This window comes from Apodemus sylvaticus, chromosome 3 (genome assembly GCF_947179515.1).
Source record: "Apodemus sylvaticus chromosome 3, mApoSyl1.1, whole genome shotgun sequence".
NCBI classification, from domain to species: Eukaryota; Metazoa; Chordata; class Mammalia; order Rodentia; family Muridae; genus Apodemus; species Apodemus sylvaticus.
Window position 1 is genome coordinate 99,509,525 of NC_067474.1, and position 13,128 is coordinate 99,522,652.

Sequence of the window (13,128 nt, forward strand, 5' to 3'; positions counted from 1 at the left end):
TTTTAGCTGGTTATGAGCCATCGTGTGGACTAGAAATTAATCCCCAGTCTTCTCGGAAGAGTAGCTAATGAGCTTACCTGATGAACCACCTCTTCAGCCCTGCAAACATTTTTTTTTAAATAAAAGAATACAATATTTCTATGTTTCAAATTTAATGGTATTCTTTTTAGGCCCTGAATTTAAAATGAGTAACTATAGATGATAGCAGCTTGATGAAAAACTATTATAAAATTATTACATTTTTAAACATTTTAACTGCACAGTAGCACACACTTATAATAATCCTAGTGTTCCGGCTACATACATTCCAGATCAGCCTAGCATACATATGTATCTACACAACAGGTATCTGTCTCTACAAAGCCACTAGGCCAGTCATGATGGCCAAGGGTTACAATCCTAACATTTGGGAGCAGATGCAGGAGACTCAGCAGTTTGTATTCATCATAGACTACATATCAAGTTTAAGGCCAATCTGGGATACAAGAAGCTGTCTTAAAACAAAAAGATAACTTGGGCAATGAGCTAGCGGCTCAGCAGGTAATAATTTAACCCTTGCCAGGCAAGCCTGGGGGCCTGAATTCAATTCCAAGAACACGAGTTGGAAGGAAAGAATAGACTCCATAAAAATCATCCTGTATCTTCTTCATAGCACCATGGCACATATGTGCTGCCCCACCCCATCATACACACAATATATACAATGATGTATGTAATATATATCAATGATGTATGTAATACACACACACACACAGATACACACACATTTCTAAGTTACTATAGCATTATAAACTAAAAAAATTGTTAAAACTTAAAGACAGAATTGACAAAAATTAAAGTCTTCTAAAAACACAAGTCTATATTACTTACTTCAGGCCCGCCTTTAATTAGACTGAAAGGAGACACACCAAGAAAGCCTTTCCACTTCATATACCACTTTCCTTCCTTTTCAACAGTAGACTGTCTTATTGCAGTAATGGTCTCTTTTATTTTATGCCTATGATATCATAAGAAATACTGTATTTGAAGAACAAATAAAAAATATAGCATAATTTAAGACAATAGTACTAGGGCAGAGAAGGATATAAAAGAAAGATTAACCATTAAATTATATACAAATTTAACAAGTGACTCTTCAAAACTTAAAATATACTTTTTCTCCTTCTAAAACAAAAAAGTCATATACCTACTATTCCACTTAAATACCAGCATGTCTTAACTTATTCACCAAAGTTGAAGAATTATACACAACTTCTGCTCAGAAGACCATTCCACAGTAACATAACAAAAGAGCTTTCTATGTACCTCATATGTTTCATATCTGATAATCTTTCCCTCTGAAATTTGGTTTCTTTTTCAAGGTAGTGGAGGTCTATTGTCAATCTTGCTTGGCCAGCCTTACGATGTTCATATTTCATTACTTTCAAGACTTCATTTAACAACTGAATAATTGTTAAGAGGTTCAATTTTCCAGCCTCATACACATTTCCTATCTGCAACTAAAGATTCAGAATGGGGGGAGGAGCAAAGATCAGTACATTCTTATGGTAATAAACTTACATATTGATGTTTTTTTACTAGTATATATCATTACTTTAAGAGTGGGGAAAAATATCAATAATCACCTAAACATAAAACTATGTAAATAATTTCAATCCTATAAAAACTGTCAAAGAACTCACACATCACTCTTAAATCATGCATAAGGGTAAAAATCTAGCAAAAAAGGAAATATAAATAGATTCAATGAAAAATAAACAGGGGCTGAAAAGACGCACAGCAGTTAGTTAAGAGCACTTGGTGCTCCTGCAGGACTCATGTTCACTTCTGAAGGCTTACAATCGTCTCCTACCATACAGTCCTCTTCTGGCATCCATGCATACCAGGTACATATGTGGCGCGCGCACGCACACATGCACATACACATGCACATCACATACACACATACATACACACGCACGCGCGCATTCATATAAGAGTAAAATAAAGCAATCTTTTCTTAATAGCTTAAATATAAAGAACAGATTTGAAAACAAAGCAAAAAAAAAAAAATCACAATTTTTTTCTTTGAGACAGGTTCTTACTATGTACCCCAGCTGAACTATAACTCACTATGTCAAACAAGCTGGCCCTGAATTCATAGAAATCTGCCTGTCTCTACCAAGTAACAAATTTATTTTTTAACAAGTTAAAAATGTCATCTATCCTAATACAAACAAACAGATTGGGGGGGGGGGGGAGGTGAGAGTGTTCAGTCCCTATAAAATGTTTGCTATCCAAGCATGGGGCCATTACCCACAGAAAAGGTGAGTATGGTGACATATACTTGCAATTCCAGCTCTGACAAAATAGAGAAAGATCCTTAGATTTTTTTTTTTCCTATTAGTTAGCCCCATGTCCCAGGGAGAGGCCTTGTCTCAAAAAACACACCTTTGATCCCAGTACTCAGGAGACAATGACAGGCACATCACTGTGAGTTCAAGGCCATCCTGGTTTATATAGTGACTTCTAAGCCTGCCAGAGTTACAGAGCTACACAGGGAGACAGTATCTCAAACAAACAAAACAAAAAAATATTAATAGTGACTTTTCTCTAAAAACATCACTTCCTGCCTTATCTGTATTCTTATACATAATTAATGTATTTTCTGATACCTGCCTACAACCTAGAGGAATCTGAATTCATTCATGTTCATTGTTATATACTATGAATTTGATGTACATATATTGTATCTTAAAGTGAAATATCTTCACAAAATATTTTATCTATGTACCTTCTGTATACTATAGTCAATACCTGATATGTAGTAAGTACTAAATAAACTGTACATAGTAAGAAAAAAATTAGTAAGCAATATAATTAAATGTTCCAAATGAAGATAGAAATGTAGGTAGATGGTGCTTTGGTTGAAGAAGAAAGACTAGAAATAACTAGTAACATTGGATAGGGACCAGATATTATGACGCATGTCTTTAGTCTCAACACTCAGGAGGCAGAGGCAAGTGGATCTCTGTGAGTTCAAAACCTGGCCTATGATGCTTGTTCCAGGCTGGTCAGAAACATACAATGAAACTCTGTTTAAAAAATAAAATTATTGATAGGAAGCTGTTAAAGCCATGGCACTTGTGAAACAAAGGCAGGTTGATCTATAAGTTTGAGGCCAGCCTGGTCTACATAGCAAGTTCCAGCAGAGTCAGGGCTACATAGAGAGACCAGACCCTGTCTCAAAACAACAAAAACAAACATGGAAAACATCCTCTTTCCTTAGAATTTAGATGGCAGAAGAGGGATGAGAAGAAAAAGCTAAGGCCAGCACTCTGAAAACCCACAAGGAAAACTGAGATTTGCCATCACAGAGCTAAAGGAGATAAAGCATTCCCAAGGACTGCTTAAGAGTGCCAAGATAAATGAGAAGACAGAAAAGGTAAGGGAAGCAATTTGGAAGGAATATCCCCCCTCCCCCCACAGCTTGCTTTCCAAAGTAAAGTACTGAGGAGCAGAAGCCTTCCAAAGACTTGTAAAGTAACTTAACAAGTGGGAAATCTCTAAGATGACAATGTAAAAAGCAGCGATAGTGTTTTAGCATGTTCCCTTTACAGCAAAACTTACCTGATGTATTTGCTCCTCAAGTCTGTCAAGTAAGAGCCTTGGAATATTAACAGCAATATTAGCTCCATCCAAAGCATACTGGTTGACAAAACTGAAGAGTGAACTAACAACTTCTCTCTCCTTTTCCACAACCGTGAGTGTCTCATTCACTGAAGCCCACAAAGACCGAACCTTTGAAAACAAAACAAAATATAAAATCCACCCATGGCATATGTCTATACTAAGAAAGTTTTAGCATAAATATTTATCCCCTAATAACAAATGAAATATAGCTGATGAGAAAATTAAGCAACTGCATCACTAGGTAACCTCTTAGACAACTTAGAACGCTCTCTCTTAGAACACTGGCTTAGGCAACACTAACCTCCACCTCCTAAGATCGGCCTGCCCCCTGCCCCCTGCCCCCTGCCCCCTGCCCCCTGCCCCCTGCCCCTGCCTCTGCCTCTCAAGTGCTAAGATTAAAGGCTTGGACCATCACAGCTGAGCTAAAGAATTTCCTAGGGAGAATACAGCTCATATAATTTCCAATCAAACTTTCAAATCTTTATTCTATCGTCCAAAATTTGTGTTACCCATGGAAAGCTCAGAAAGAAAGAATACAAATGCCAGAAAGGAGGGGAGGGGAGGGGAGGGGAAGGGAAGGGAAGGGAGAGGAGGAAAAGAAAGAAAATGAAACAAAATAAATGAAAGATGATTCAGTCAGGAAAAGACAATAATAAAGAACAAGTGAGAAGCAGTCAGTCTTCCTTTTCAAAACAAAGGTAAAGCCAGTGTAAACACTATGGACTTGAAAGTCATAGAGTATTTTTTAAATAATTTTTTTCTATTTTATTTTTTTATCATTATTATGGTTTTATGTGTATGAATCTTCTGTCTTGGTGTATGCCTATATACCAGATTCACCCACTGCTAGCTAAGACCAAAACTGGCCATCAGGCCTCCTGGGACAGGAGCTACACATGATGGTGAGGAGCTATGAGGGTACTAGGAACCACACCTAGGTCAGCCAATGCTCTTAACCACTGAGCCATCTCTCCTGCTTTTTCCTGTGTTTTTTTTTTACATAACATTTTGCCCTCATATGCTACAGTTTCATTACAAGAGAACTTAGAAAAACACAGAAAACCAAACCTATCCATCAATGTCCTAAGAATAACATTGTTATCCCCCATGTGTAGCTATGTATATATGTAATCTATATTTTTAAACAAAACTGAAGTTATTACATATGTTCCTTGTTGCTGCGTCTCACTTGGAATTACATTATCAGGATTCTGATACCTGACAGAGTTGGTCACAATAAACAGATCCTCTGTTATTAAAATAAAAAGTGTCTCACCTTTTGAATCTTCTCTTGTATATTACTCTTGTCATCACAGGGCTCCAATCTAATAACAAAAATTAAACGATTGATTTATTCATAAAAAAGTTCACATGGTAATTTTACATCCAAGAAACCAATTGTTCTGTAAACTACAAAAAGGCATTTCAGTTAAAAAAATAGTAATTCAAGGGGCTGGAGAGATGGCTCAGTGATTAAGAGCACTGACTGTTCTTCCATAGGTCCTGAGTTCAATTTCCAGCAACCACATGGTGGCTCACAACCATCTGTAATGGGGGCCTGATGCTCTCTTCTGGTGTGTCTGACAGCAACAGTGTACTCACATATATGAAATAAATAAATAAATCTAATTTAAAAAAAAAAAGTAATTCCCTAGCTGTCAACTAAGTGTAGCGGTACAAGCTTTTAATCTGGATACTCAGTAGGCAAAGGCAGGCAGATCTCTTATCAATTCAATGTAAGCATGACCTATATAAAGTGCCAAGCCAGCCAGGATTACAAACATAGAGATCTGTTTCAAAAACAAAGAACTCAAATAGTGCAATAATAATTTTTAGAACTTTATTAAAAATGAGGAAAAAAATTCTAGTCCTAGCATCAACAAGTAATGACATAGCATTCTACTTCTATTTTTAGTAGTCTCATCACTTGTAAAATTCAAAGTTTAAACTTTATGTAAGGTCTATTCCAGCTCTAATAGTCACTTGCCTTTTAATTTGGTTCTGTAGACCCATGCATTCTGATCTTGCATTTCGTACTTGCTTAACACACAGACTGTAAAAAACAACAGAAAAGAACATTCCATTACAATTAACTGATATGATCCACTTGTTTCTTTTATTTTTTTTTTTTATCTTTACTGTGTTTTAACAGTAAAAATTCAAGGGACTTGAAGCAAGATGCTTCAGAGAGGTAAAACACTAGCCTCCAAGCCTGATCACCTGAGTTCAATACCCAGACCATACAGCAGATGAGAAACAACTTTCAAAAGTTGTCCTGATTTCCACTGGCACAGGCACGCACACACGTTTATTTTTACACGTAAAAGCAAAGACACAACCAAAAATCCTTGACAGTCTTGCCTGTCTCATTTCATGTTGTGACAACAACAGTATACACAGGAGAAAAAAAAAAATCAATTAAGATACGTTGAGTAGATAAACAGATGTATAAAATAGTATGAACTGGATCGTGCCACATACTTGTAATAGTTAGGAAAAGGAAGCAAGAGGAACACATGTTCAAGGCTGATGTACCCAGGTCAGTCAGGACTTCACAGTGAGACCCTCTCAATTAACCAAAAATAGATAAGATAAGATAAGATGGATGGATGGATGGATGGATGGATGGATGGATGGATGGATAGATAGATAGATAGATAGATAGATAGATAGATGTAGGTAGGTAGGTAGGTAGGTAGGTAGGTAGGTAGGTAGGTGATAGGTAGATAAAGATAGACAGATAGATCCATATATATACACATATACATATATACATATATACATACATACATATATACATATATATATACATACATACATATATACACACACATACATACATATATACACACACATACATACATACATACATACATACATATACAGGCGACAACCACAACCGACCAAAATGGCTTCAGACTTTTTTCTGGTGTTTTCAAAAGGTTAGAAATATTGGGATAAGGCTTTTACTGTATTGACATCTTGTAATTGTGATTATAATATATGTAAATCTAATTGGCTAACTAACCATTAAGAGTCATGCTTAACCAGGTAATTGGGATATGTGGGTGGTGGAAGTGAGATGAACTAGCAGAACCCCGACTGATACATGGCCAGGCCCACAGGATTGCCAGGGAGAGGGGGTCATACGGAACGGGACCCTGCTGGGACATAGTGTTGTAAACCACCAGTGTGGTACCAGAGGGGGACCATGGTGTGGTGGGGCAGGACAGTTGGCAGGCCAGTCTTTATTAATATTTCCCACAACACATACATACATGCATCACACACACACACACAGTTGAAGCTGGCTTTGCTACTACTTTGTGGGTTCCTCATTTTCCCACCATTTATCCTTTCAGTTTCACCCCCTATCATGAGAGAGGAGATAAAGAATGAGAGAGTAGAGAAAGAAAGAATGAGAATGAGAATGAGAATGACCAACAATTACCAACCCCACCATCTCAGGGGCCCTATCGTCTATATACCCATAATTCCAAACAGCACACAACTGCAGAAACTATCTGCAGCTGGCAAAACCACACCTCTGCTAGAGCATAGTCAGCTACTGCAGACAGCTCAAAGTAACCCCATATTCTCACACCTAGGATTAAAACAAAACGAATTCTGTTTTTTAAAGAAACCAAAATTCCAGAATTCTCACTGCAAAAGTAGTCTACTATAAAATGAGTAAAATATGGAATACTTGTTGGAAGGTATAAAATAAAATATACTAAAACTATGAAATAAACATTGAATCAAAAGTTACAAAATGAATATCCAGAGTAAAACGAATTCAAAATAAAATCAGGACAATTAGAATCCAAAACTACATTCCAGGGCCAAAGAGATGGCTAAGCACTGAAGGGCAATTCCTAACACCCATGTGGCTCACAATGGTTTGTAACTCCACTTCCAAGAGAATCAAAACCCTCTTCTGGCCTCTGTGGGCATCAGGTACCTCTGGTATACAGACATATGTTCAAGCAAACACCCATTAACATAAAATAAAAACAATTTAAAAAATTATATAGTTAAAAGTCAGTATTAAGCTGGGTAGTGGTGGTGCATGCCTGTAATCCCAGCACTCTGGGAGGCAGAGGCAGGCAGATTTCTGAGTTCAAGGCCAGCCTGGTCTACAGAGTGAGTTCCAGGACAGCCAGGGCTATACAGAGAAACCCTGTCTCGAAAAAACCAAAGCCAAAAAGCCAAAAAGCCAAAAAAAAAAGTCAGTATTAATAGCCAAAATTTTGAAGTAGGCACAGATTATTTCTGGACATATTTATATTGGTGATATTTACTCAAAAAAGGAATTAATTTTCTAACTTTAAAATATTACTTACTGTGCATTATCCTGGTATTTTTGGGTAACATAATGTTCTCTTTGCAAAATCTGTAAAAATCTGTTACGTGCTACATGGCATCTGGCAAGGCACTTGTGCATATCTTGTGGCTTTGCATTAAATGTTTCTGCAAAATGTAGAGAATCTATAAAAAAGGCAAAAATCACAGAAAACATCACCATGAGTTTGTCTTTCCAGTAAGACAGACAGGAGAAAAGAAAATCATAAAATGTATGTCATTTTTTTCAAGCAACTCTTCACTTCATTAGTGATGACCAATGATGACGAATTCATACAATCTAAGGTGAGGTTTTTTTATCTACATCTTATTGTAAACACAGATCAACAATAAAGACAGGATATTCTCTCAGCCTCGGTCCCCACACACCTAAAACAACTTATCCACATTCCAGCATGCTGCAGAGAAACCTCCACAATATCTAACTACTTGAAGAAAATTCACTGAATTCACAAGTCTTCTTAACATTGGACATCTTAGATGTATACTGGGTAAATAAATTAGGGTATTTGTTAGATATAATAAAAAGCAGTTCTAAAAACAAAGTTCTATGAGCTGATACCCAGTGATCCAAAACCAGGGGCTATAGTCTCATTTATGAGTTTTCTAAATGTTTTGTTTGGTTTAGGTAGTGTTTGACACAGTCTTACTATGAGTCCAAGCTAGCCTGAAATTTACTCTGTAGCCCAAGCTGACCTCAAGCTATCAATCTTCCTGACTCAGCTTCCCAAATGTTAGAACTAAGAGTAGGCATCACACCACCAGACATGGTCTCCTAAGAAGAGACCCATGAAGGAGGCCTAAACTCACTATGCAATAAAAGCTGGCTCTCAACTTGAGGTCAGCCTGCCTCAGCCTTCTAGGGCTTAAATTACAGGACTATATAACCATTTCTGAATCTACATATCAATTCCAGGCCAGCTACAGCTACACTTTGGAGGCTGGGGAGATAGCTTAGCAGATAAGTACATATTGCAGCAGCATGAGGACAAGTTAAAATTCCCAGAATCCAAAGAGAAGCCAGACAGGCATAATGTCTGCCTATAAATCCAGCACTCTGGGAAGCAGAAACAATTCTGGAGGCAACCTGGCTAGCTAGACAGACAGTAATGAGCAGGCTCTGCTCTAAGTTCAGAAAGAGAACCAGCTCTGAACAGGCATGGTGGTCCACACCTTTAATCTGAGCTCTTGGGAGCCAAAGGCAGGCAAGCCTGGTCTACAGAGTTTATTGCAGGACAGCCAGGACTACACAGAGAAACCTCTCAAAAAAAAAAAAAAAAAAAAAAAAACAGAAGAAAAGTATAATCAAGTTAGACATCCAAAATCAGCACGGGCCTAGACATACTCACGTATTTCATTTTATTATATGTGCCTACTTATCTGTATGTGCAAAAAGTTTTGGTTTTTTGTTTTGTTTTCTGGTTGTGAGTCGAGGCTCTATCAGCTGACCAATCCATCCAGCATGGTTTGATTTTTTTTAAAGAAATTGCTGGGCAATGTGGCACATGTCTGTAATCCTAGAACTAGGAAGACTGAGGCTAGAAAAGAATGAAGGGAAGGTAGGAAAGAAAGAAGGGAGCCAGGAGGAGGAAGAAAGAAGAAACACTCACTTAGATTACTGATTACACTGTTTGCTTATACAACTGAAATATCAAACTGCCAGCCTGGTAGCCACACTTTCAGTCCCAGCATTCTCAAGGCAGGAACAGGTCAATCTGAGTTTGAGGCATAGTAAGGTCTAGAAAAGCCAGAGGTAGGTAGAGAGGCCCTGTCTCAAAAAAACACAAAAGATGCCAGTGGTGGCCCACACCTTTAATCCCAGCACTTGGGAGGCAGAGGAAGGTGAAATTCTGAGTTCAAGGCCAGCCTGGTCTACAGAGTGAGTTCCAGGATAGCCAGGGCTACACAGAGAAACCCTATGGGGGGGGGGGGGGGGAAGAGGACCACAAAAGGAGAGAGAAAACATCAAAGTCAAACAAGAGGAGGTGAGCCAGGCAGTGGTGGAGGTGATAGTGGTGCATACCTTTACTCCTACCACTTAGCAGGCAGATCCCTGAGTTCAAGGCCAGTCTGGTCCACTGAGCTGAGTTCCAGCACAGCCAAATACACAGAGAAAGAAACAAACAAACAAAAACTGAAACAAACAACAAAAATGAGGGGGGCGAGTCCTTGTATTTTGATTTTTTAAGATTATACTACCTATTCAAAATGTGCTATGTCAGGGAATCAGAAGACAGCATGGTACAATGCTTCAGTTCAAAAACACTTACTTGTGCCTTGTGATAGTCCATATTTTATGAGCAAAAATTACAGTGCCACAGCTTTTATTACCACCCATTTTTATTAGCTGTAGGAATTCATTTGATTTTTATAAACCAGTGAATTAAAAATTTTTAAATAAAAACAATCAATCAATGCTAGTATGTTGTGTGTAGCTTTTCCCTTCCCCACCTAAGCTCCTAAAACAGGAAGCACTAGCAGCCCCAATCCAACTTCTCTTAAATCTATGGATAAAAGACACAGACTTTCAACTTGCGTTCTTGGCACAATTGCTGGGCGCTACTATCGCCCTCCCTGGAAAACCTCGTCCATATCAATACTCTTAGCTCCACACCGCCTACCTGCCGTGAACTTTAGATGTTAAACTCCCCTGACCACCTGCCTATAGGATCAGCCTGTGTGGCTCACATGGCTTGGTGAACTTTTGTTTCCCTTGCATCTCCTTTTTCTTGTAGGGACCTGAAAGTCCTTATTCCTTCCACCCAGCAATTATCCCATGGCTTCCTTACTGACAAAGAACCAACTGGGGAACAGGCCCTTAGCATCAGAACCACCCCCATACCAGTAACCAAACTATAACTTCTAACAATATTCAATATTGTTGGATTAGAGGTATAATTTGTCTCTGTGGTTGTTTTTAAGTAAGCAAGGTAAAAATGAGTTTCTACAACTTTCTGAAGGCATGTTCTCACTGGGTAGTGAAGGTACGCCTGAGACATGTTATAAAGCACAGGTTAAACTTCTGCTCATCCCACCACAGCCTCCAGGTGCCAGGACTATGGGCATGTGCCACCATGCTTACAGCTTCTCTATTTCTAAAGTGTAAAAATAAAACAGAGGATAGTAATAAAGGCTAAAATACTCATTGACATTCCTATGAGAAATGTACTCCTAACTCTGCACCAGAACATAATAAAGTAACACAAATATTAGCAGGCTCATTGTAAGGTTTCCAGCAGTAGATAAGTACAATATTAACCAGATGCTTTTTCATGCAAATGAATGGCTTAATTCATTTTGATCTTGACTTTAAATTATAAACAATTTAAGAATAAAAACAAATAAAGTAAACTTACTGCTAGATTTTGTTTTAATATATTTGATTGCAACATATCTTGCAAAATGATACATTAGATGAATAAACTTAGGACCACCAGGAGACATAAGCAAGGAGCCAACAACTTGAGGAAAACTACTCCCACATTCAGCCTAGGAAAGAAGACATGGAATGATTCAATCAACAGTACCTGTCACAGTATTCATCACCTATTTTTAATTTCATTATTTATTTGTGCAAGTGGTTTGTATGATGCCTGTATATAAATGCACACACTCATAGCTATGGCCAAAAGAAGGCATCAGATCCCCTGAAACTGGAGTTTACTCAAACTGGAGTTTGTGAGCTGCTGCTATGGTTATGCAGGAATCAAACCTGAGTCCTCTGGAAGAGTAGCCAGTGTTCTAAACCACTGAGCCATCTTTACAAGCCATCATGAGATAATCCTGCAGTAGAAACCACATGTCAAATCCTCAATGTAGGATAGTAAACCACCAACCCTTTGGAGCAGTGGCTTAAAAAAGCAGATTTCCATAGAGGCATGGAAAATAGTCAGAAAACATAAAGGTTCAGCTAGCTACTACCTCCAGCCCATTCCATTTTCAAAACCTAAAAAAGATGGGTAGAGTGTTAAGAGTTATAATCCCAGCATAGGGAGAGAAATAAAGTGATTAAGGGCTGTGAGTGGTGGCACAAGCTTTTAAGCTGAGCACTCAGGCAGAGAAAGAAAGATCTCCTGGAGCTCAAGACCAGCCTCATCTACATATCAATTCCAGGCCAGCTAGAGCTACACTTTGGAGGCTGGGGAGATAGCTCAGCAGATAAGTACATATTGCAGAAGCAAGAGGACAAGTTAAAATTCCCAGAATCCAAAGAGAAGCCAGACAGGTATAACGTCTGCCTATAAACCCAGTACTCTGGGAAGCAGAAACAATTCTGGAGGCAACCTGGCTAGTTAGACAGACAGTAATGGGCAGGCTCTGCTCTAAGTTCAGAAAGAGAACCAGCTCTGGACAGGCATGGTGGCCCACACCTTTAATCTGAGCCAAAGGCAGGCAAGCCTGGTCTACAGAGCCTATTGCAGGACAGCCAGGACTACAGAGAAACCTCTCAAAAAAACAGAAGAAAAGTATAATCAAGTTAGACATCCAAAATCAACCACGGGCCTAGACACACTCACACATTTCATTTTTTGAAAAGGATTAACGTAGTTTACTAGTTAGTTGTTCTTGGTTTGGTTAGATGGTTTTACTAGGGTGATGGAACACAAGGTTCACACACTCTAGGCAAGTGTCCTTCCACTGAACTACATCCTCAGCCTTATGGGATATTTTTGTTTGTTGTTGTGTTTATTTTTGTAGGACAATCTCAATGTCACCCTGGCTGGTCTAGAACACACTACAAAGACCAGAATAGCTTTAATCTAGATGGATCCTCCTGTCTGTCTCTGCCTCTCAAGCCCTGGGATTACAGGAATACCTGGATTTTCTTCAAATCCATATCTTTATTTTATAAAGAAAATACTTACAGAAATCTCTTTTAACCATTCACAACAATGTTTCCGGAATTCCATGTCATGTTTTTGGTCAAATGGAGGCCAGCAATCTCTTGAAAAGATAAGAAGAGCAGACAAATGAACACTTTTGTCTTAGTTTGGATTTTATTGTTGTAAAGAGACACAATGACCAAGGCAACTCATATAAAGGAATACTTTTAGTTGGAGCTGGCTTACAGTATGCAAGGTTTAGTCCATTATC

At 38.3% G+C, this 13,128-nt stretch overlaps 1 protein-coding gene across 1 annotated transcript in view; it reads right to left on the reverse strand.

Moving 5' to 3' along the window:
• Positions 1-13,128, reverse strand: part of Haus6 (HAUS augmin like complex subunit 6) — a 37,068-nt gene that overhangs the window by 17,549 nt on the left and 6,391 nt on the right. The window contains exons 3-10 of the mRNA XM_052176715.1: positions 12,900-12,978; positions 11,391-11,523; positions 8,016-8,160; positions 5,660-5,725; positions 4,949-4,997; positions 3,610-3,780; positions 1,306-1,499; positions 871-997 (exon numbers count right to left, since the gene is read on the reverse strand). Of these exons, the coding sequence (XP_052032675.1) occupies positions 871-997; positions 1,306-1,499; positions 3,610-3,780; positions 4,949-4,997; positions 5,660-5,725; positions 8,016-8,160; positions 11,391-11,523; positions 12,900-12,978 (964 nt within the window). The remainder of the gene's footprint in view (positions 1-870; positions 998-1,305; positions 1,500-3,609; positions 3,781-4,948; positions 4,998-5,659; positions 5,726-8,015; positions 8,161-11,390; positions 11,524-12,899; positions 12,979-13,128) is intronic.